Source organism: Rhincodon typus, chromosome 22, assembly GCF_021869965.1.
Source record: "Rhincodon typus isolate 14 chromosome 22, sRhiTyp1.1, whole genome shotgun sequence".
Lineage (NCBI taxonomy): Eukaryota > Metazoa > Chordata > Chondrichthyes > Orectolobiformes > Rhincodontidae > Rhincodon > Rhincodon typus.
This window is the reverse complement of record NC_063353.1, coordinates 30,054,938-30,080,448: the sequence shown is the minus strand read 5'-3', so window position 1 is coordinate 30,080,448 and position 25,511 is coordinate 30,054,938. Positions and strand designations below refer to the sequence as shown.

The 25,511-nt window shown below is 37.6% G+C and overlaps 1 protein-coding gene across 5 annotated transcripts in view; it reads right to left on the bottom strand.

Annotated features, from left to right (window-relative positions):
- The window catches only part of kmt2e (lysine (K)-specific methyltransferase 2E), a 98,293-nt gene that overhangs the window by 29,481 nt on the left and 43,301 nt on the right, over positions 1 to 25,511 (bottom strand). For 3 of the 5 annotated variants that reach the window (XM_048610458.1, XM_048610461.1, XM_048610462.1), the window contains exons 7-18: positions 25,086 to 25,258; positions 19,541 to 19,579; positions 18,419 to 18,658; positions 15,825 to 15,955; positions 12,931 to 13,048; positions 12,092 to 12,201; positions 11,285 to 11,549; positions 11,033 to 11,131; positions 6,082 to 6,243; positions 1,585 to 1,956; positions 886 to 1,131; positions 343 to 496 (exon numbers count right to left, since the gene is read on the bottom strand). In XM_048610458.1, coding sequence (XP_048466415.1) covers positions 343 to 496; positions 886 to 1,131; positions 1,585 to 1,956; positions 6,082 to 6,243; positions 11,033 to 11,131; positions 11,285 to 11,549; positions 12,092 to 12,201; positions 12,931 to 13,048; positions 15,825 to 15,955; positions 18,419 to 18,658; positions 19,541 to 19,579; positions 25,086 to 25,258 — 2,109 coding nt within the window. The remainder of the gene's footprint in view (positions 1 to 342; positions 497 to 885; positions 1,132 to 1,584; positions 1,957 to 6,081; positions 6,244 to 11,032; positions 11,132 to 11,284; positions 11,550 to 12,091; positions 12,202 to 12,930; positions 13,049 to 15,824; positions 15,956 to 18,418; positions 18,659 to 19,540; positions 19,580 to 25,085; positions 25,259 to 25,511) is intronic. The other 2 variants (XM_048610459.1, XM_048610460.1) reach the window with 2 other exon arrangements.

The window sequence follows — 25,511 nt, the reverse complement described above, 5'->3', positions numbered from 1 at the left end:
ACTATCATACCGAACACAAGAAATTTAACATCATCAAGATTCTACGAACCCAAGGTTAAAAATCTAATTAAAATCTAATTTTAGCATCACCAGAAACTAAATACGCCCCTTGATGGGAGATTATAGGAAGGCAACCCAAGTTCTATAAAAGCAAGCTACCCGAGGATCTATCCCAAACAGATATGAAAGATGGAAGAAAAAGTAGGGTTTGAAACAATTTCAAATATATGGAAGATACGCAAACGAAAAAATGGAATCCACTATAATTCTGATTTAAATAAATCATCAGTTTGTTACAATTCTAATGTTTCAGTATATTATGACATTAGTGCATTTCAATACCTGTTAAACAGCAATTCCCACCAAGTACAGTTGTGCTTGGGCTGTTTGTTTCTCCACTCATTGCTGGACTTAGAGAGCCATCATAAGACGTGGAGTCAAAGGCATCAGCAACTGTTGAAGAAGTTTCATCCTCCAAGGCCTGCTTTAACCAACGCTTCACAAAACAAATATAGAAATGAAATGCCACTCAATATAATGACAAAAGACAAGACAAAAACAAAAGTTTAACACTAAAGTTATCAGTTTCTCAGTGTTTGCATTAACATTCAGGTATATGAGAACTTTGCATAAATTAAAGGAATTGCTTTTCTAAAATCCTGGGAACAAAGCAAACTTTACTTAGGGTGAAAATTCACTTGCTTTAGATATTTGGGTCTTGACAGTGGAGTTCGTATCTATTTCAAACTTACAGGAAACTTTAACAATTCCACATTTGTTAAACGAAAATCATTTGTGCATTACGAATGACACCAAGTTAATTCATAAAGTCTCTACACCAAAATAAATTTACATGACCATGGAAAAGAGATAAAATTATATTACCTTTTTACAGGATCCAACCTTTGGTTCTAAAGGTTCTTTCCGTCTTCTTCTTTCTGACAAGAATGGGGAGCAGAAGCGAATATAGTGCTTAGGAGTTGTATAAATATGGGGACTGTGTGTAAGGCCAGGCAATGAATTCAACTGCGTAGCTAAAACCTCAGGGTCTGTTGTTATCCGCAGAGGTCTATCTAAAGGGTTGTCTGTTAGTTTAACAGCCTTCTCATTCAACCATTCACTGACCAAGTGCTGAAAAAAAACACAAAATTTTAAGATGATTAATGCTGCTAGAAAACCAACTGTAATTGTAATATTTAAAATAATCTTTGTATTTGTTTTCCATCTTATTTTCCGAGTTGGGTCATGCAGGAATGAGACTTACTTTAAAAACCAGATAGGTGCTAAAATGTTATTTTTGAAATTGGAAATTTAAAAGTAGGAAATAAGTGTTTATTAGATAGGAATAAGATTAAAATGAAATATTGGCATATTATTTTATTAATGTGAGGCATGAACTATAACATCGTATTATCAGTGCTGAAGACTCTAAATATACTTTGATAATTCTAGCACAGATACAATGAGCTAAGTGGCCCTTTGCTGTGCCATAAACTTTCTATGATTCTCTGGGTCAATGTTTTCTAAGGCACAGAAATGTTAATAAGATAAACAGATATATCAATTACATCCATACATACATACCTTTTTTGTCTTGGGGTACTTTGTTGTTGTTTTGTTACTAGTTGGTGATGGTGTTCCTGCTGCTTCGTCTGTTGTTACTGTGGTGGTTTCTGCTGTTGTTGATGGTTCTACTTCAATTGCCTCTTCTTCCATGTTAGTATCACATGATCTGGGTGTTGTTTCAGGAAAAGAACTTTCAACTTCATTCTGTTGGTTACTGGAGATATCGACTTCTGGAGAAGATGGAGGAACATCCGAGCATGTACTGACAGTTCTGTGCCTTCGACGTTGCTGTCCTATGTGAGTTCTACTGCGAGAGAAGCTTTTCCTCTGTTTTGCTCTGTTTACCCTGGCAGGATTAGGTTTGCTTAAAACGTCTTCCTTGACCGAGTCCTAGAAGAAATACGCACATGATGTAATAATCAAAATTTTATACACCTGTTGAGGGAGCAGAGTGTGATGAAATTCAACATTAAAGGCAAAGAATCAATGCAAGCATGTAGCTTTTTGTAAGAATTACTAGAAATGATGCTGGGCTAGATCCTGCTGGGACACATCATTCTAGACTGTTCCTACCCTTTGGAGCAAAACCCATTTGAATCCTAACATGTTAAAGTGCAAGCTGGTATTGGTGTGGAGTATTTGTGATCTTGATCAAGAATGGTGACAAAAATGTATCCCCTTGATGAGTGATAATTAAAGATTTCAAGAGAAGCAGCAGAACAAAGGGCGATTTTGAGTCAATTCAGCTACTTAAAGAAAAATACATGGGGATAAAGAGACAGTGACTAACATGATGTATATGAGTGAGAGAAAGAGAGAGAGAGAGAGAGAGAGAGAGAGAGAGAGAGAGAGAGAGAAACCATGGGGGATGAGGAAGGAAGAAGACAGGGAAGGAGTACCAAAGGGAGGGTAAGAAAGGGGCAGAAAAGGGGCTGAAGAAAATAGGAGCAGTAAAAAAGAGCCAGTTAGGCTGCAAGGGAAAGACAGCAGTTTTGAGTCTTTAAACAATGGAATATTGTATTGTATAAACATTCCTATTGTAATGAAATTGCTGATTGGATAATCAAATCTGAACAGCTTTCTTTCATGAAGTTTATATTTGTGTTATCCCAAATCAAAGCATCTCACATACTGTAAATTACTTGAAGGGCAGTGATCGAGTTACATGCATATACGTAACCAGCTGGCTGTGGCCTCCCCAGTCTGTGGGGAGCATGTTTATAGTGATTTTTTTTGCTATTGTTATGTGTCAGTTATTTTTTTTTTTGCTAACTTACGCTCATCATATCCTTTCAATTTTAATACTATGGTACCCTAAAATTAATACTTTCCTTGTGTGTTGTTCTTCTGTTTAACAAAGCAATGATGGTTATTAAAGACATTGTTGAGTTCTTCTAAATTTGCTTTTGAGAGATTCTAACTACACATAGAATCATAGAAAAGTTACAGCACAGATTTTCAGTTCACTGTGCTGGCTGAAGAAACAAGTTGCCCATTCTAGACATTTTTCCTAAGCAATGTCTCCAGGAATGTTATTCCATACTTCTGGTGCAGGTGGGACTTGAACATGGGCCTCCTGACTCAGAGGTAGGGACATTACCACTGTGCCACATTAGCTCAAACAGCCCATTCAAATTCCATTTACCAGGACCGAGTCTTGTAGCCTGGCAGGTTACAGCACTTCAGGTGCAGATCCAGGTTCATTTTAAATAAGTTAAGGGTTTCCAAACTGGGAAGCGAATTCTAAACACCCAGCACTCACCAGGAAAAAAGTTTTCACATCCGGCATAATCCTTCTTACAATCACATTAAATCTATGCCCTCTGGTAAGTAACATCTCTATTCAGGGAAATAGGTCTACCCTGTCCACTCAACTGAAGTTCTTTATTATTCAGACACCTCAATTAACTCACCCCTTACTCTCCCCTGTTCCGAGGAAAATAACCCTTGCCTATCCAATCTTTGCTCATATCTGCAATTTTCAAGCCCTGGCAATATTCTTGTAAATCTCCTTTGTACTCTCTTTAGAACAATCATGTCTCAGCTGCATCGAGAGCCCAGCATTATAACCAAAACCCTAGCTATGACTTAACCAGTGTCCTTACAATTCCAACGTTACATCCCTGCTCTTGTATTCAGTATCTTGCCTAATGAAGAAAAGCATCCCATATATCTCCTTTACCATTTTATCTACCCATCCTCCAACCTTCAGGCAGACATGTACTCCGAGGTCTCTCCCTTCTTCAAACCACTCAATACCCTCCTATTTATTGTGCATTCCCATGTTAATGTGTCCTCCGTGAATGCAAAACTTTGCATTTCTCCAGACTGAATTCAAGTTGTTACTTTTCAGGCAACTCAACCAAGCCACTGAAATGCTCCTGCTGTTGACAGCCATCCTCTTCCATACTGACTACCTAGTCAATTTGTTTGTCCTCTGCAAATCTCCTAATCATGCCTCCCACAATTAAAGCTAAATCATTCCATATACCGCAAAGAGCAAGGGACTCAAAACTGAACCTTGTGCAATACCAATGGAATCTGCTACACTCTCGCAAAAACACCCATCAATCACTTATTCCCTGTCAATGAGCTCATTATGGATCCAACCTACTTTCTGCTGTATCCCATGGGCTTTAACTTCTTCTCAGTCTGCCACGTGGGACCATGTCAAATGTCTTTCTGTAATCCATGTAGTTAATATTCAATGCACAATTCTCATCAATCCTCCTCGCTACTTTCTCACAAAATTCCAGGTAGTAAGACATGAACTTCCTTTAACAAAACCATATATATCAACATAAATGCACAAGGTAATGTTGGCACATGCCTGCATCACCTAATAGTTAATGAAAATAAAAGAGGAACACCCAAAACCTAAATGTAGTTCATGAGAAAATCTTGAGACACACTCCAAAATGAAACCTTCAACAATAGCACTTTGTTTTTAATCTTAATCTCCTGAACCTGCTGGCCAACTGATAACATTTATTGATATACAAGTTGTTTTGGCTTTCACAAAATATTTAGCTTACAGAGTACATTTTCAAAAAAAAAATCATACTCACTGTCTTTTGAAATTTTAACAAGGTCCCAAATACTAAATGCACTTTTAGTACTGAAATAATGATTTACCTTTAACTTTGAAGCAGATATCTGATTGCTTCGCTTGAGTACTTCAACAAGGCCATCCTGATAGTTTAGTCATTTAAGTTTTGAGACAACGGGAAAATATTGACCAAGAAACGTTTCTCTAGCAGGCATCTCTTAACTGCCAGGGCTTCCAAGTCTAGTTTCCAAGTCTAAGTGGAGTATTTGGCTAGATAATTTAAGAAGAAATCCTTGGCATTGGGATGCAAATGTGAACACACCATTTAAGCCTAGATTACCAGAAAATCTGCTGCCTACTCTTATAAGATGTTATCCACTTTTAATAGGACACATATCTCAAAACTGTAAAAACAGGGAGGACAGAGAACTTTTCCTATAATTTGTTGGTATAGTGTATCATTTTTGTAATGTCTACCTGGAGACTCAAAAAAATTGGCTCTGCACAGTCTGAAGGTGACTCAAAGATAACAGGTTATTGTGTAGTCCCCAATTATGAGTCTCAGCTGCTTGAGAACGCATGAATTGCTAATGTCATAGGGAAGGGTTATCCACAGACATTTGTTAACATTACTTTCTGGAAATGGTTATCTCAAATCTTGGTTTCAACTATGTCTAACTGCTTGTAAACCCAATAACAATCTACTATTAAAGCTGCTAAGTTACATTGATTAATGAGATACATCAATCAATCTTTCCCTGCTTCTCGAGCAGTTGTTACTTTTGATTGCTTACCATGTCTCAAAATCTTAGAAGTTTCTTCTAACCCCTTTGTTGTACCCATGGTTCAGTTCCTTGACTTAGTTCACTTTTTTTCTGTCAGCTTGCTGATCTTAGCAAATTACTACTTGAACAAGTTTAAACCCTGGTATGTTTCTCAGCTGTTCTGCTCTTTTGACCACCAGCAATTTTGTAACCACCTGAAAAGTGCCCTCCAAAGTCACCCATTTCCTACATTATAACATTGGCAAAACTTCAAATGGACATTAGTAGCTATCAAAAGCATATCTGGACATCAAAGGTTGTGAAAGACATTCTATTTTTAATTTTTTCTTTCATGGTGTGTGAATCCTGTCAATTAAGTTTCATTTCTGGGAACACCACCACCTGCAAGTTCCCCTTCAAGGCACACATCATTCTGATTTCCTATTTGGCACTCTTTCACGGTCATTGTGTTAAAATCCTGCAACTCCCCTCGTATAGCACTGTGGATGTCCCTACACTACATGGACATCACTAATTCAAGAAGGCAGTTCACCACCATCTTCTGCAAGTAATTACGGATGGGCAATAAATGCTGGCCTAGTCAGCAACTCTAATATCCCACGAATGAATAAACAAAACCAGAAGAAGGGCCTTCCTCACCAAGTTCATTCCAGTCTTTGAGAAAATAATGATAATATATACCTGTGTGGGATCTGTGACAGTAACTGCTTGGCTTTCTTTGTTGTCCACTTTGACATCTTTTGCTGTGCTGATCCGTTCTAAAGCCTGTTCCCTTCTTTTCTCCCTCTTCTCCATCTTTGCAAATGCTTGCATAATAGCTTCCATTTTTCGTTCTTCTCTGGTCTGTTAAAATAGATTTGGTAAAACTGCATGAACATCAGGTATTCCAATAGAAGTACACCAAGATCAGCTGACTTTCTAAAATGCTACTTGTACCTGCAATTTCTTATGTAAGATTTATGTAATAAAAATAATTTAAGGTTATAATCTGAGAAACAATTTATAAAGCATAATCTGCAGTAGCTGGTGAACAGTTACTTTGGTCTTTTTGTGTGATATCGGCCTAAAGTTATAAGGGAAATCTAACCTCAAACACAAAGCAAAATGATTACTATCATTCTTTTATGATTATGCTTAGCTGTCTTGAATTCTTTACTACTTTAGTACCAGCTCTTCCTTGCTGTTCATATTGCTTTGTTTTTTTTATGCACACAAACTGCAGCTCCAAGCATTTATAGTGATCACAGGAAACTATATACAACATGGCCACAATATTTTATGGAGAGGCAATCAAAATGCAGAGCAGACTAAAAAGAGATGCATAGATGCTGCCAGACTTGCTAAGTTTTCCAGCAATTTGTTTGTATTTCTGATGTCCAGCATCCTCATATTTTTTTTTTTACACATAGGCTCTGTCAGACTTAATAACAGGACTTCTAATAAATCTTTTTCTTCAATTTTCCAAGCAGCAGTCAGCCAAACTGTCAGTCTGCCTGATGGTCAGGAGGGGAAATTAGCAGGAGGCCTCTGCCCAGGTATTCTTAGCGCCCCTACCCAGCAATTGGGAGCAAAAGGGCAATTCAGAGGTCAGATCTGGGTTGGGGGTGTGGCAGTACTGGCCATCGAGGTTGGCTGGAAAGACAGGTCATTGGTGATGGAAGGAGAGATTGGATCTCAGTGTCATAACCAGAGAAAGAAGCAGTCAGTCAGTCATTGGGGACACATTCAGAGCAGCCAGATGTTTCTTTGAGGGATAAAGATGAACAGTCTTCTTCCGAGCTGAGAGGGAGTATGAGAAAAAAACCCTATCTCCTTCTCAATACCAACTTCCCTGACCTCTGAGAAACTTGCACAGCAGCAAATTTTAAATCAGGATTCCAACCACGCAGCTGGTGCCTAATTCAAGTATGTTAATGACATTCCTGTGGGATACATGTCATGTAAAAACTGTCCCACCTATCCACGGTGGATCACATGGATGCCAGTTTTTTCACTGTTGTAAAAATGGTGACAAATACATCTATAGCATGTTCAAAATATGTCTTGCATATTTTAGTCCACGCTTCACAGGTAAGAACAAACATACGTGGTATTTTTGAAGGATATTTCAACACATTAAAAAAAAATCTACATTTATAAAAGAACTGGCTTTAAGTTTAAACATGGTTTCTAACAGTTCTCAATGTATCATGGAAGGCTTTTACAGTAAGTTTACTTTCACATGCAACAAAACCACATCATTTTTATTCCATGTTAATGGCAGTAAAGTGACACATGAACTATAACAGGGATACCTATAAAATTCTCTACGGACCCAGCCTAAAGGGCGTCACAGTCTTGTATAGCGCACAAAGTAAAAATAACTTCAACTAGTACAAGCATACCTTTACCTACATACAACAAAAGCAAATAATCTGTACTCTACCATCCAAGTGTGTTGAATGACCATTTAGGTGACACTTTGAGAACGTCATCACTTTTACATGCTCGTTTTTTGCTCAAATTCCAAGCCCTTGCATTTTTAATGTTGTTCACTAACTGTCCATAACCTGAATTGAAGCACACTCTTGTACAACACTTGTATATCACAATGGCAATGGCAATAATTGTTAAAAAAAGTGGGGAAAATTTACACAATCTTACCATCTGTTCATTTTAGGTGAATATATAAAGAACAGCAAATCTGAGAACAGGGATAATGGACATGTATGACATAATGGGATGTTACATAATCACAGCCAGTCATTCTCTCTAATCATCATTTATTGGACTGTACAGATCAGTATAAAGCATAGGAACTAGTCATCAGCTTTTAACTCCCAACTATCAGCCTGTTTTGGTCATAAAACATGTGTCTTGCATCTAGCTTCTTGCTTATCAGAGCAGCTTTCAGCGCACTGTGGTTCTGCAGGATTAGCTTTATCCAACTAGAGATAACAATATAAGTTGGGCTATCTCTGGAATTAAAAATATTTCAGCTCTGCAACACTAAACTCACCGTAGATATATTTCAATCAACTTATCCAGTGATGTAATGACAAATCTCTGGAGCAGGTTGGATTTGAACAAGGTCTCCTGACCCACAGCAGAGACATTCTATGTCTATAGGGCAGTATACTATATTAAAGAACTCACAACATCTTCAGGTAAAAGTAACACCCAATTTGTTTCTATTTTCCGTCTTCCTACTTAACAGATAACTGGGATTCAACATCAACTCCCTTTACTCTCCAGATAAAGTATGCTTCTTAGAACACAGAAATATAGGAGTTAGGACTGGTGTAAGCAATCCAGCCCTTCAAGTCTATTCCACCATTTAACATGGTCATGGCTGATCTTATCCTGGTCTCAACTCCACTTTCCTGTCAGCTTTGCACAGCCCTTTATCCCACTTTTCACCTGAAACATATCTATTTCTTTCTTGAATCTGTGAATTGCTTCTACCTCCACTGCACTCTGGGGCAGTGAGTTCCACAGATTCACAACTGTCTGAGAGGAATAGTTTCTCCTCATCTCAGTTTTGAACCTACCTCCACTCACTCTATATCTATGATCTCTTGTTAGAGACTGTCCCAAAGGGGAACATTTATTCAAAGTCGACCATATCAATCCCCTTTAGCATTTTATATACCTCAATCAAATCCCCTCTCACTCTTCTCAACCTCAATGAGTACAGGCCCAAGCTATTCAACCGTTTCCTCGTATGATAGCCCTTTCATCCCAAATCAATCTGGTCAATCTCCTCTGAACTGCCTCCAGTGCCACCACATCCTTCCTCAAGTAAGGAGACCAAAATTCCAGGTGTGGTATCAGCAATGCCTTATATAAATTGTAACAACACTTAACTTTTATAATCCACTTCTGTTGCAATAAATGCCAGGATTCAATTTATCTTTTTATTATATGCTGCACCTGCATACCCACCTTCTGCAAGTCATGCACAAAGACACCCAGATCCCTCTGTACTGACGTACAATGAATTAGTGTCCCATTGAAATAATAATTTGTTCTTTTATTTTTCTGGCCAAAATGGACAACCTTAGACTTATCCACATTAAATTCCATCTGCCAGATTCTGGCCCATTTTCCTGGCTATCAATATCCATCTGTAAAGCTCTATCTCCTCATGACAGCCTGCTTTCCCACCTATTTTAGTATTGTCTGCGAATTTAGCTATGTTACACACTGTCTCTGCTTGCAGATCATTTACATAGATTGTAAATAGTTAAGGTCCAAAAACTGAACCCTGTGGCACCTCACTAGTTACAGTTCACCATGCAGAGAAAGATCCATTTATCTCAACTTTGGCTTTCTTTCAGTCAGCCAATTGTCAATCCAAGCCAATACTCTATGCTCAACCCCCTGTGATCTAACCTTCTTGATCAGTCTTTTATGCAGCACTTTGTCAAATACCTTCTGGAAGTCTAGATATACCACATCCGCCAGATCCCTATTATTCACTTTGCTGGTTACATCCTCAAACAGCTCCAGCAAGTTTGTCAAGCATGACTTGCCCTACCTGAAACTGACACTGATACCAAATCTAAAGCAGCCAGTTCTCTGGTTGGCTCCATTACACATTGTTCTAAGAAGCAATTCCTTTCTTCGAGGCTACCCCTTGCCAAACTGATTAATCCAGTCAATACGCACGTTCAAATTGCCCATAATTACCGCTGTGCCCTTCTCACAAGCCCTCATTATTTCCTGGTTTATACTATGCCCTACTTTGGAAGCATTGCTTGGAGGCCTGTAAATTACTCCTGCAAAGTGGTTTCTTCCCTTGTTTTTCATTTCCACTCAGACTGATTCAATATTTTGGTCTCTAGTACTAATATTATTTCTTAATACAGCTTTGATGTCATCCTTAACCAATAAAGCAACTTCACTCTTGCTTCTTGTCTATCCTTTAGGAATATTGGGTACCTATGGACATTTAAATTAATTAACGCAATTAATTAACATAATGACCATAATTAATAAATGACATTGGTTAATTCATTCTTTTTCACTGCACTGTCAAGAAATATTCCCATAATATTAGCATTCCCTTATTTTTTCTCTCAGTGGAATGGAAGCAACATCATCAACTGCGTTGTCAAAAACATGGACAATTATGATGGCCAAATAAAAGGAAAGGGAAAATTGAAGGTGTGGAGAAGGGGGTAAGGATTATAAAATTAATTACCACACTCTGAAATGTGAGAAATGCTGATTAAGTGTCTAAATTCTCAGCCAATCAGAATTGGGTGTTCTTCTTCAGTTAAGTATTAGAAGTTACTTGATATAATTCCTGAAAGCATCATAGTATCAAATATATTCAAGAGAAGTATCAAAACATCTGATTAAAGACAGATTTAAGCTTTTACAAGAAGCAGCACAGCGAGGCAAATTGGACCACTACATTGACACAAAAACTGCAGCAATATTCTACAAATAAATACAATATCTTTTAGGTGCTAAAATCTGACTAGCGACTCAGAGGGAACTCAACGCGCAAATAAAAATACAACTTATAAAATTATACTAATGGAAACCCAATTTCTAAAGCAGCAACAATTAGCATTCATTTAAAGCTTTATCAGTGCCTGAAGTCTAGAGATAGCATGAAGCAGCTATTTGCCTGTCAACTTACCATCTTTCTTTTTCTCTCTGCAATCTGCTCCTCAGACTCCATCTCTACTTCATTGCTAACTGGAGGTTTTTCTTCTATTTCCTCAATTATATCTGGCTCCTGCAAGATGGAAATGACTGCTTTACATGATCTGCACTACTCTCTCTACAGATGATGGAGAGCTATATTCTCGCTAGATCAGCTGCTACAGGGGTATACAGCTGGCTATCAAGTCAAAATTAATTCCTATATCAAGATATGCCATGTTTTTACCTGGTTGTTAGACAGAGACACCCTGAGAGGAGACAGTTTTCTCTGTTTGTTATCCAAAGTTTTCGTTTTGGTGGCTGTTCCTTCAGTATCAGAAGTGGCATTTTGATTTTGAGCATCTTTATCTTTCAAGCTGTCCTTCTCTTTCTTTCCTTTTCTCCTTCTCGTTTCATAGCCAGTGCTGAGGTTTTCGGTTGGCTCCAAGTTTTGTTTGAGGACTGGACAATCTGGATTCCCCTTTAGACACGCACAATCTACTTTGTATTTGCTGTGTGGAGGAACAAAAATTCATAGCCACAAGTGCTTAGGAATTCTTCAGGAAGATTCTCAACTCCAAAAAGGGATAGTAACATCAATACTCACAGCAGCAAAAAAAAGTATTTGTGGCTATTCAGAATAGTAACAAATGCTGTAGCACTGTTTATGGGAGGAGGAAATAAAAATAATCTCTTAGCTTCAGGCACAATGTCAGACATGTGAGGGAGTTATTTCACTCAATCCGTCCAATGAAAAGGTATACGCTCTTTCTTTAATATATCTCCCCAACCTATCTAGAATTGGAAACACTTGAGCTAGTCAGGTTGTGATGTTAGAGCGTTGATCAGGTCAGGGTGGTCAGTTATATAGTTACCCAGAAATGGCACTATTGCCAGGAGTGGCTTGTTACAGTTTTTTCATTCCTCTGCCACTAAATCTTTGTTAGGGTTAGAAAACATTGTCAAATTGAACCTGAAGTATTTTACCCCTTCAAGCTTATGATAAAATTTACCAACATGTCCACAGTCATTAAACTATCACAGACATACTTACCAGTTCCCATAATCAAAGTCAAATCCAATCGTAATTTCAGCTCCCTTTGGAATGCTTCTCATGGAGCAGATATGAAGGTGAATCATACCATCTTCAATAACATGTCGAACCTATAATTTCAAAAACGTGCAGAAAAAATTAACTGGCCTCAATTTTGCAAAAAAAAAAAAAAGGCCTTGATGTTTACTACTTTTAAAGTATAATTTCTAGCAGTTATTTGTGCAGTTAAGTGCAAGAACCAGAAAGCTGCTATCCAGGATTCACTACTCTTTCTAAAGCTGCGATATATCAATACCTTAACAAAAACCAAGCAGAGAAATAGATGAAAGAGTGAGATTTTGCAGTATTTATGAGATAGGCATGTAGTAAATTAATCAGAAACAAATAGACTTTCTTCCTTCCAAGACAAGTCAATTTTTATTGATTTTTAGAAAAAAATCTTAATTATTATCAACAACTATTTTGGCACTGAAAATTAAGTTTTATTATGTGGAACTTAATTTCTTTGGAATTTAATTATTGCTGAAGATTTGGTGGAGTAAATATTTTTAAAAACCATAATCTGGAAGCAAAGTAACTATTCCAACTGAAACCACTTGGATCAGATTCTGCAGTCTCATTAACAATTCTTCAAGATTCAGAGTTGCTGGTCTTTTACACGGAGGCACTGAATTCCTGCAAAGGTTGCTGTGCCAAAGTGACCCCTAATTATAACTTGTTCCTGTGCAAAATCTGTGAACAAATACGCTCGTAATGAACAACTGGCACCTTTTGTTCACAGTTGACTGTAATCTCCAACCACAGTTAATCCCAAATGTTTTTATCAAGAAATAACTCACCTCTGAATTTGGTATACAAGACCGCCTGATGAATCGTGCTTCATTTCCAAATGTTCTCGCATCGACGCACATTTCTAGTCCACGAAAGTTTGAATAAAATAACACAAAGGGATAAGGCCTAGAAGGAAAACAGTAAATACTAAGAAAGATAATGCTGGGTCATGAAATTTTGCTCAAGGTTTGTTACTTTCAACAACTTTGCAAGTTCTCTCATTAAATTATGTTCATGGAAAAATAGTCATTTGTCCCTTTCCATAAATAACAAAAAACTTTATTTTCTCAGTCATTTTCTGATTTTGGCATGTAATCGTTTGCTTGGTTTCAGAAACACATCTATCGATGAACATGCAGTCTTAGAATTTTTGAGACTTCACATAACTTTGCAAAAGTTATCCTCATGACTTGGCTAGATCTGTGGGAAAGGGTGAAGGTGATATTATTTCTGAAGAAGGGTCTCGACCCGAAACGTCAGCTTTCCTGCTCCTCTGATGCTGCTTGGCCTGCTGTGTTCACCCAGCTCCACACCGTGTTATCTAAGTTGATATTATAGTCAGCTTCTACGTGTTTGTATTAACTGAATGTTTTGAGAGCAGAGGGAGGAATGAAGTGGCAATGGTTCAATCTTTAATCACTGCCCAGTGATTCTTGCTAGAAGTATATACAAGAATATTCAAAATGCAGGTGGTCATTAAAAATCCATTCCACTGATTTAATATTTTGTATTGTGTCCATTTATCACAGAGTTAAAAGTGAGATATTCAAGTCTTGGAAGTGATGGAAAATAAACAGTAAACCCTCTCTACATTAAAGAAGCGAATCAGCAATTTGGAGAAACATGGATTGTTCATTCTTGAAAGAATTTAATTGAGAGTAATTCCTGTAGGAATAGTTCCTAAGGAGTACAGCAGTTAAGAAGGCAGCTCACCATCAACTTCTCCAAGGAAATTAGGGATGGGTAATAAATGCTGGCCGAGCCAGTGAAGTCCATACCCCATGTACAAATCAAAATAAGAGATGCAAACTTGTTTGCCCAACATCCATTCTCAGATGAGTCAGACGTTCTCCAACTAAATGCTGGAAGTACACATTTCAAACTCTGTTTCCCAACCAACGTATTCATTGCCCTCCCTGGTCAATTTTCAGACTGAACCAGTTCACTATCTCAGTTTATTATTTGTCCCTGAGCTGGATTTTCTGATTCTTTACACATTATGAAGACCATATACTTTATTTCTATAATACTGGGAATCTCAGGCCCTACCATAGCAGACCTGTTGCTGAAATATTTACCCCTTTTTAAACAATTCCAATGGCTGGCTATTTATTTTCTATTGTCCACAAACTTTACCTCATTCGAAATTCTGCTGTTCTTGACTTAATTTGCATTAAATCCCTTTACCCAGCACACAGGTGCTCACTGACCCATGCTGACAACTGGGGTACAGCAATACCTGGATTTGAAAATTTTCATGTTCCAACTCCTATTATTGACCTCTATCCTCCATAATCGCTGGAAGGTTTTCCAGAAGTACAAAGATGAGAAATTGCTGGAAAAGCTGAGGTCTGGCAGCATCTGTGAAGAGAAATCAGAGTTAACGTGTTGGGTCCGGTGACCCTCCCTCAGAACCCTCAGACCCTTCTGAAGAGCGGTCACCGGACCTGAAACAGTAACTCTGACTTCTCTTCACAGATGCTGCCAGACCTGCTGAGTTTTTCCAGCAACTTCTGTTTTTGCTCCTGACTTACAGCATCCATAGTTCTTGTGGTTTTTATTTAGTACAAAGCTCAGAGCTCTACATCCCTAACCATGGCTTCTTGCACCACCAACCCCATCTCATCTGAAGCACAATCGGCAGCTGTACTTTTAGCTGTCTGGCCCTCAGATTCTGGCATTTTCTTCCTAAACCTATCCATCTCTCTCTCTTAAGGCATATAATATTTCCTTCTCTGGCTCAAAATTTATCTTGGTAAATATCTGAAGGTGCTTTGCAGAATATAATATTAAAGGTGCTACCCAAATACAAGTTGCTGTTGATGTCCCAATTGTAACTTCTACATTTGATCATGCAACAGAAAGGGCACCATTAAGCAAATTGTCACACTATTATCGATGCTTGCAATAGTTTTGTAACTGTTACAGAAATACTTTCATCTCAATCAGTTGTCATTTTTTTAAAACTTAGTTGACACAACCAAGTATTGCATCTAATGGCATTCACCCTTCCTTACACTTGCCTTTAATGATTAGGATTTTACATTCTGATGAGGCGTGTTGCTAACAACAAGAAACTAAACATCTCTTTAATCAATCAGCTCGAAGGATTGGAGGCTCATTTACAGAATACTCAGAGGAGACATTATTCATGGGGATATTGCTGCAGAACTTCCAGAATAAACAATTTTGAACTCAAGTGTTTTAAATATTTGTCCAACTGTACATTAAAATTCTATGGTGGTGAAGATGTGCCAATCTTTCATGTCAGGAGCATGGAAAAATATTGCATTTTGCTAGATTAAATTATGTACCAGGTTATCTGCAATTAACAGATCATTGCTTCAAGGGATTACGTTGATGAGTCAGCAAATACTACAAAGTAAATTGCATAGGTAATGAAAAAGATCAGGCTCAACAAACTAATTGGCTGCCAATCTTTTCATGCATTATGTTCTTGAATGAGAAGTCAGAGGATTACTCCACAAACAGATTACAAAGCCATCGCTGTACAAAATTCAAGAGAATTGTTGACCATGGGCTACAGCCACAGGACTTGAGGTAGAATTAAAACTGCAGGAAGATAGCTAATTCTAGACAGTTTTAAAACAATTTTTAGAAGTTAAGTTTGAAGAATTTTATGGTCACAAAAATAACAGTGAACTTAATTTCTTAAACTTGCCTTTTGAAGAAATGCCCATTGGCTTCAAATTGTTCCCGTAACATAAACTTTCCTCGATATTCAATAATAAAAGTATCAGGAAGCAAATCTTTGGCAGCTTTCAATATTCTTTTATTTTTCTGCATTTGACTCTGAAAGAAAAGTTTTGCATCTTAATGTTGGACATGTTGCCAATTATAATAACAGAAACAGGCAATTGTCTATACTGGTGTATAAGAAAACCCCCTACCAGCTTGATTACCTGTTCCCTGCTATTTTCTTCAACCATTCCAGTGTAATGAGTTTATTTTCACATCACTGCATAAAGCAGGGTAAAGTATGTAAAATTGCTGGTTAGCTTTTCATGGCAACTTTAAAGGCTTTGTTTAACACAACACACAGAAAAATCAATGGCAAAATAATTCACAAAGGGGACATAATTCAAGAAGTAATCAAACACCACAAACAATACCAAAAGATAAATGCCACTGCAGTGTAGAAAAAGTGCAACATTTTCTTTAAACTTTGTAAAACGTCCTTCATATTAAGGCTATACTTCATTTTTAGAATGTGTTGCACTGATTGTCATGTTAAGAAAAGAATTAAAATTTGGCAAATCTATAATGATAGGTACTTTCACAACTTCAGCCCATCAGCAACAACTCCCACTCCAAAGACATTCCCATCTGCACCACACTCTCAAACCTTAGGCCTTCACCCTAGTTTGAGTGCCCCATACCTCTATTCTCACTGCTCGCTAAATAAAAACCCAAACTGTTAAGCCAGTTTGCTCAGCATTAGGGACCGCTTCTAGCCCCAGCAGTGCTCCTGGTGGTGGTGGTGTTGAGAGTATTGAATTGCTGACCAATCTAATTGGCTAGCAGCTCTCTAAAGTGGGACCATCCTCCTGAGAAAGGAGAAATCTAGCCTTAAATCAATTAAAGCTGCTCCCAGTAATTAAATTGCTGCAGGGCATAGAATTATAGAATCATACAATACAGGAGAGGATCTTCGGCTCATCAAATCTGTGTCACCAAAAATCTACTACTACCTAGTCCCATAGCCTTGAATGTTATGACACTTCAAGTGCTCGTCCAAGTACTTTTAAAGGTTGTGTGGTTTCCTGCCTTAACTACACCCCCAGGCAATGCATTCCATAACTCCAACACCCTCCGGGTGAAGAAGTTTTTCCTTAAATCCCACTAAACATCCTGTCTTTCACTTTAAAATGGTACCCCCTTGTTACTGAACTTTCAACTAAGGACAAAAGCTGCTTTCAATTCCACTGGCAGCCACTGAGATTGTGAAAAGGTGTTCCACAACTTTCCTGACTTTTTAGCTCTATGGATGGCAGAACTGCAGTATATGTGATGCATAAAGACTTAAGCAAATTTTCTGATAAAGTACTATTTGGGAGATTATTAGGGATGATTGAGAAAAATGGAATTATGAAGCTAGCAGACTAGATTAAAAATTAGCTAGACAAAATCAGCGTCAAAGTCAAGAGCAATCTTTCAAAGCATTTGAAAGCAATGACTGTCCAACAGTTCAATTCTGGAGACTTATATTTGCTATGTACATCAAATGATTTTAACATGGGATCAGGGCAGCACCCACTTCCCCAGTTCCACATTCAGCCATGTATATTTTCAAAACTTAATTTGTCAGTTTGAGGACTGCATATTAAGGCACAAGTAAATACATTTTTCCTGAGTCCAGTCTGCAGCAATTTTGCAGTGGAGACTTCAAACAGGTGTCAAAGTCTCTTGCTGGTAAGGGAGTTGCATTCCAGTTATTTGGCCTTTATCAAGATGACAAAAATGGAAAATTCCTGGCTTGAAACCAGCATGTACACCCTGCTCAAAATAACTGATGCCACTTAGCACTCAGAAAACAAACTTTGCAGAATCAGATTTTGAGGCCATATTTAACTGATTTACATTGGTGGCAAGCGAGGGAGGCGATGGACTAGTGGTATTATCGCTGGACTATTAATCCAGAGACCCAGATAATGTTCTGGAGACAGGAAATAAAACCCCATCTGGTTCACTAATGTCCTTTAGTGAAGGAAACTGCCATCCTTACCTGGTCTGGTCTACTTGTGACTCCAGACCCACAGCCATGTGGTTGACACTGAACTGCCCTCTGGACAATTAGGGATGGGCAATAAATGCTGCCAGCCAGCGACGCCCCTCATCCCATGAATGATTAAAGAAAAAACAAAGAGTACTTATGGGTAAGCACCACAGAAGGATTTTGATAGAATTGCAGCATAGATATAGCAATTAAGTAACATAATTGCCCAGTTATGGAAATGAATTTGCAATGTGTATTGTGCTGGCAGGTTTGGAGATTAGAGATTCAAGAGTGGGAAAGGGTGTGAATGGTGGGATAGGAAGGCTACCTGGGAGTAGTGTGTCACAATATTCAGGGAGGGCAAACTGAAGGAAAAGAGAGAAGAATTGAAGAAAGGAAGAGAAACGAAAACACAGAATGACTGGGAAGTAAAAGAAAGGGAAAACAAATGCTCCATATAATGAAAATAAGATAAATTCAGAATGACACATTCTTTTAACAAGATTACCTACTGTTGTAGTATGAACATTATTCCTTACCTCTATTGGAGGCTTAAAGACTGCAAGGTTGGCGTTTTGGTCTGATCTACTGACCACTTCCATTTTTTCATGTCCATCAGTTATCTCTACTGCTAGTCGATGTGCCTCAAGAATATTTTGGATATCTTCACTATATTGATTCCCATCTGCTTCCTCATAGCGATCCATCCAGGTTTTGATTTTGTTTTCCCACACAAAACTGACATTATCAACAACATCGGCTTCTGATACTGAACATTGCTGAACAAGAAAAGCAACAACACAAGTAAACGCATATAAATCCCTTCAGTTGCTGCTTCTCTTCCTCCTCTTCCAATCCCACATGAACAACATACATTTAGGATAATCAACACAATAACACATTCTATCTACACCAATCCACAACATGCACTTCATTCAAAATTTGGATGAATTTGCCATTTTAATAATGTTTTCTCAAGTACATTTAAGGAGTAGTAATGCTACAACTGGAACTAAAGTTAACCAAAGTTAACCAATTAGTAACTAATTTAGGACAAAGATTAAATGAAATAATTAAGAATTACAATAAATGTGTAAATGATGGTAGTTCACTTTCAAAAATTCATTACAAGTATTTCTAACACTTATCTGTTTAATGACTTCTTTTAATGAAAGGACTTGTAAGTAGCAAAGTATGATCCCTTCCCAAATATATTACTTGAAATTAATTTCAATGACGTTCTTTTAGGGTTATTACTTTTTGCCAAAGCCAAAAATCAGACAGGAGCAGAAATAATGGGTTAGCACTTGATATTTACTTTGTTGGTGAAAATTAATCAACAAACTTAGTCAAGTATTGCCTCCACATCGTAAAAGCACATAAAATAGAAAAACAGGTCTTTCAAGGAATTGATCACTGTTTTTTGTTGAAGAATACACCCAAACATGTGATTTCCTGTTCCAAACTGGACGAGACAGCCCTAATTCAATTGCCTACCCATAGCACTCACCAACCCACAGAACCAGAATTAGAAATGATCATTGAATAATATCACACTTCAACAGTTAATTGTGCATCTTAATTGTGCATACATGGAGGTGTACATTCTTTTTACAATGTTGAACATACGAGATCACTGTAATAGCATAAGTTCTTCTTACCTTTACTCTTGAAGATTTTCTAGATCCTTCTCGGAAAGGCTGAAACATATAAAAATTTACCTATTTACTTAATAGAAGTCATGTATTTGGGCATGCAAGGATGTCTCTGCTCTTGGTTTTATGATTCATCTTTGCTCAGTGCTATGTCCAACCAAGTTAAGTTTTACATATCACAATTTTGTAAAGCCATAACATGAATGCCATTTGTGCATGGTTTTCCATGAATGCTTCGATCTGCTTAATTCTCTGTTATTTTGGCAGAATTGTCATTGGTGGCCAGATTTGGAAACACAAGTAGACCATGTAGAAGACCGTCAATTCACTATTTCTCCTACAGCAATGCTTTTTAGACCTCAATTTGAAAGCTAAACCAAAATTCCACAGCATGAGTTAAATAGGCAAAATTCTTAGCAATCTCCAAAATCATGAAAGCAAGCAACTCTGTAAAATCCAAACTTTCTTCATTTGTCTTTTTCTTCATCCACCGCTTCTATATTCTATTTTCATCTTCCTCACTTCCAGTTACACATCTTCTGTTTTTAAACATAAAATTTTTATTTTCCATTTGCCCTTCCCTCTTTCTTGGCCTTCACCCCTTTACAATACCTACAGTGAAAAGTATACTTACTAACTAGACAGAAATAACAACTTACTTGTTCAATTACATTTCCTGCTTCTACTCACATATTGCTTGAATAATCGGTGCAGTCTTAATATTATACAGCCAAACCACTAATTAAGTAAACAAAATAAAACACACTCTTTAAAAGATGCTATTATCATCAAATGGATGAAATTGATTTCCTCAAATCTCAAGAACAGAAAGCACACTGATAAAAGCAATACTGCAGGATTCAACAAAAATCATAGAACATACATGATAATTTCAAATGTCCCTGTTATTTTCTCCTAGGTAACACACAGCAGCATCCAGCAGATTAAACTTTTGATTGGTTTTTCATGAAATGTAAGCCTGGATTGAGTTCAACGCTGCAACCTTGCTAACCAGAAGGATGACTTGTGCCAACTGGCCCCAATCACTTGCACAAAGAAAGAACAGCTTTCCCCAGTTCTGTATGACAGAAATTCAAATATTCACAACTAAAGTCTTCATGTAAGCCCTTGCTGGAGACAAGGGAAGAGAAAAAAAATTAAACAACTATACTATCCCGTTAAAAAATTTATGATCTAGATAGTCAGATGTGCAACATTCTACAACTCTGTTAAAACATAACTGCAGTTATAACACATGGAATCACCAATGAAGCACCACCACTTAACTGCAAAATCAGTGACACCAACGATGTGTCAAGCCAAAGTAAAACGAAACCGAGGCTGGGAAGACTGAAACATCAAGAATCAGGAAGATCATAGTTATGTTAGGTAATTTTACCATAATTTATTAAGCTTCCAGATACAAACTGAATACAAACAGGTTTGAAAAACTGATTAAAAGACAAAACTTGACATTCAGAGGACCTATGTATTGAACAGAATAACACAAAAAAAACTGTAGTGATTGCCACAGATTTTGGAAGCAATTAGAGGGTTACACACCAAACTGATGATCAAAGGAGTGCTAAATGGAGGCCGCCAGCACAGGAAAGCAGGTCAATCACCAAAGTTGTTCGGATTTACTTTCTAGCTACAGGATTCATTTACAATAACAACTTGTTGTGTAAAATCAAAATTCTCCTTGTTCATTCTTCTGATCCTTTTGCAAATTCGTCTTAAATCCGGATACTGACCTTGCATCACTGGGAGCAATTTCTCTTCCATTTCTTTGAAAATTTATTTGGTACATCTGTATTTGGGAGCATTCCCTGCTTAAAGAAGAACAATCCCAGCTTCTGTATTCTCTCCACATAACTGAAGTCCTCCATTACTGGTCTTTATTCTATTAAATGCCCTCTGGTCTCTTGAGCAGAGTCTTGATATCCTTCTTAAAAGTCTGATGCCAGAATTAGATACAATATTCTGGCATGAGGTCTAACCAGTGATTTATCGGTATAATTTGTTTTTTTTTAAACTCTGTTGTTCTATTCCTAAAACCAAAGATTTTGTGAACCTTTTAAAGCAGCCTTAAGATACCCGAGTTGTCTTCAGATGTGGACACTATTTTATTTCTGTTTCAAACATGCTATGCCTTATATTACAACACAATAGTTGCAGACAGAATGCACATATTATTACTTTTGTATAAAGACCCTTCTGATGTGATTATCATTTTAATTTATAAACTGTGTTTAAATGTTCATGGTTTATAAATAGCAGTAAAATTAAATATCAAACTTGAATTTGGAAAACATTTTTGTTCAAAATCAGCATGGCTTTACAATTGAGCACAACAAACATGACTTCCCTATTACTGCTTTATTATTCAAAGCCGTACAGCCACATTCACTAATCCCTGAAGAACCTTTCATGGTTGGTTCAAGGCAAACTGATGGAAACTGAGAAAGTCTGTAACACAATAAAGCTTTCAGCTGCAAAGTGGGAGACAAGCAAAAGAACTGCATAAAATATTGATAAGGAAGCTTGCATAGAAATATCCTCTGTAAGCAAAACATAACTATTGCAGTTTTGCTCAACACACTGAGTTTTACTTCCTCGAGTACTGCGTTTAAGTTCAATGCAAAATAAGCATTTTTTAAAAAAGTAGAAATTCCAGCCTCAGCACCATGGAAACACCAACGTGGTAAAAAGAGGAGTTAATGTGGGTCTCTGGACTACTAAACAAGTAGGACATTATCACTATGTTACCATCTCCCATCAAATTCTGCTTCTGCTCCATTTCCAAATTGGTGTGCAAGCGAGAGGAAGGGCAAAAAAAAAAAGGAGGAGGGAAATATATTGCGATATAATACCTGAAAAACATCAGGTTTGGACTGCACTGGTGTGTCAGGCAATTATAATCTCCAACAACAGAGAACCACATCCCCTAAACTGGGGCTTTTAAGCCGAGAATCAATTATGGGGTTAGAATGATCCTCGGATGCTAAACGTACAAAGTTCAACTGTTATAATCTCCTCTTGAGGGCACCTAGGTAAGGCAACAAATAACGACCCTGCCAGTGATACTCATACCCCATCAAAAATACACGAAAAAGTCTCATTTCCCTTGCTCTGTTTGTTTCTGCTTTCTCCAATCAGTGGCTAAAAGTACACTTACTTGTATGTGCACTTTATTAATAAGAAATGGGTCATTAAAATGATAGCACACACTAAGAGCTCACCACTTACTTCTTCAATTCCCCTAACAGCATCATCAATAACCTTGGGTGTTGCTTATTCACCATCTACCAAGTAACAAAGAAGCTTTAGGGCCCTCTTGTGGCACAGTGGAAGTGTTCCTACCCCTGGACTGGGAGGCCTGGGTTCATGTAATACCTGCTCCAGGGGTGTAATAATACCTCTGACCAGGCTGATTAGAAAAATAGGAACAAAGAGCCTGAAAGAGCTCATGTAGTGCATTGGTCATGTCCTGCTTGTCAGCCAGGAAGCCAGAGTCCAAGTCCCATCCACTCCAGAGCTGTGTAATAACATTTCTGAACTGGTAGATTAGAAAATATCTAGAACAAAGAGCCTGCCTACAGCCATTCTAGTCTGAAAATGCCCAAACTTGTCTCATCTCAGACGCTAAGTAGATTCATCCTGGTCAGTACTCGAATGGGAAACCACCTGGGAAAACAGGTGCAGTAAAATGGCTTTCGTGGTGTTGGTAATATTCTTATCTCAGAGCTGAGAAGGCTCAGGTTTGAGTCCCACCTTCTACAGATGTGTGCCATAACATCCATGGACAATTTGATTAAAAATAAATACCTGGAACAAAGAGCCTGGGACTATTGTGGCACAGTGGTAATGTCCCTACTCCAGGTTCATGTCCTACCTGCTCCAGATATGCATAGTGACATGTCTGATCAGGTTGATCAGATATATCTGGAACAAAATGCCTCTGAAGATCTCCACATAATTTCAAAGTATTATGAAATTATTCTATATATATCAGAATTCTCCAAAATTACAGTGGTCTATACTTCCTTTCAGGTAAATGCCTCATCACCTACCTTGAAATAAAAAGGATATGTGACAACTAATTTCATTATAGTTAACTAAATATTGGGATTGGAAAACATTCCATCTACATTCTGTAATTTCCATGAATTATCTCGATGTAATTGCAGTGCAAACAATACGTGCGCAGAATATGCAGAAATAGCACTCTTACTTATGGTTTCCTTGCACAAGTTCAGCTATACAAAATATCCTTCACTGCAGACTTTCAGCTGCATTACAACGTCTCAAAAGTTGGTTTTCCTTACAAAACAGACAGCGGGAGCTCAGATGCACAGAAAATAAGTAGAAGTAAAAGAAATACAGTATTTGAAATCATAGAATCCCTACAGTGCAGAAGCAGGCCATTCAGCTCATTCAGTCCACACCAATCCTCTTAAGAACAGCCCACCAGACCCACACCTGTACATTATCCCTATAATTCTGCATTTCCCATAGTTAATCCACCTAGCCTACGCAGGCCTGGACACTATGGGCAATTTAGCGTGGCCAACGCACCTAACCGGCACACCTTTGGACTGTGGGAGGAAACCAGAGTATCCAGAGGAAACCCACACAGACACCGGGAGAATTTGCAAATGCAGAGAGTTGCCAAAGGGTGGAATTGAACCCGGGTCCCTGGCGCTTGAGGCAACAGTGTTAACCAATGAGCCACCATGCTGGCCCCAACAATTCTAATTTAAATTTAAAGGAGAGACAAAGAAAATAAAAAAAAGAGTGAAAATTAGAAACTAAATGGATAGGGGAAAATTAAGGACATAAAAATCTAAATAGGTCATTCAGCTCCTTAAGCCTGTGCTGCCATTCAGTTAGATCATGATTGATCTATCGTTCCACTCCATTTATCCAAATTTAACCTGAATCTCTTGACACTTTTTACCTAACAAAAATGTTCATCACAGCCTTGAATATTTTTAGTAACTCAACATTCACAACCTTCTGGGGGAGAAAATTTTATATGTTCACTACGCTTTCTATGTAAAAATGTTTCCTGCTTTCGTTCCTGAATGACCCGGCACTGATTTCAAGATAGAATCTAGCCAATGGGGAACTATGTTCAGACAATGTCTTGTGTATCTTCGCCGTTTAATTCTACTCTCATTTGAAACATCTTGATTAGGTCTGACATCAACTTTCTAAACTCAAGGGAATAGAAGCCAAGTTTTTAAATTTTGGTATCAATTAACTGGTTTAGTTTTACCCTTGTAATACGTGAGCAATTTTAATAAATATTTCTACATTATTGTAGCAGCTGAATCAAGAAGGCTGAACTTCTTGGTATTTGTTGACACTTTGTTAATAGTGAACTAAACAATTCAGAAAATGCAAGATCTTCACGGCATGCTATAATAATTTCTGTATATTTTACTGTCAATGCAATGTATTTAACGATCCATGATTTCCAGTATAAAATGAACTAGCTGTCAAAATAATGCAGGCCTCTCCAGTTGAGGAAAACAAATCTACTTGCCTTTCTAGATTTTGTTGCAAACTGTTCCTTTTCTCCACTTTTCTTTCGCTTTTTCTCATTTACCTTTGTTACCCTAGTGGCAGTCAATGTGATCGTCGTAGGGGTCTGCTGAAAGGCAGTATATAGCTCCACAGGTACCTCATCTCCACTTTCTGTTGCACTGGTGTCTCCATCTATTTAAGCAAAAATGAAGATCTTATAAAGCACTGTAATCATTATCTTTTAGAAACAAATTACACCTAATAATTTGCATAAGGAACCGAGACAGAACTTTCAATAAAAGAATTATAGAATAAAAACTCAATTACCTGCACATTAATTATTTGCCTTATCCAGTAGCATAAATTTACTCAGCTGAAGAGAGGCCAGCAGAAATCAAGGATGTCAACAGATTTTGTTTTGTTTGAGTAATTACTGCTGCAGCTA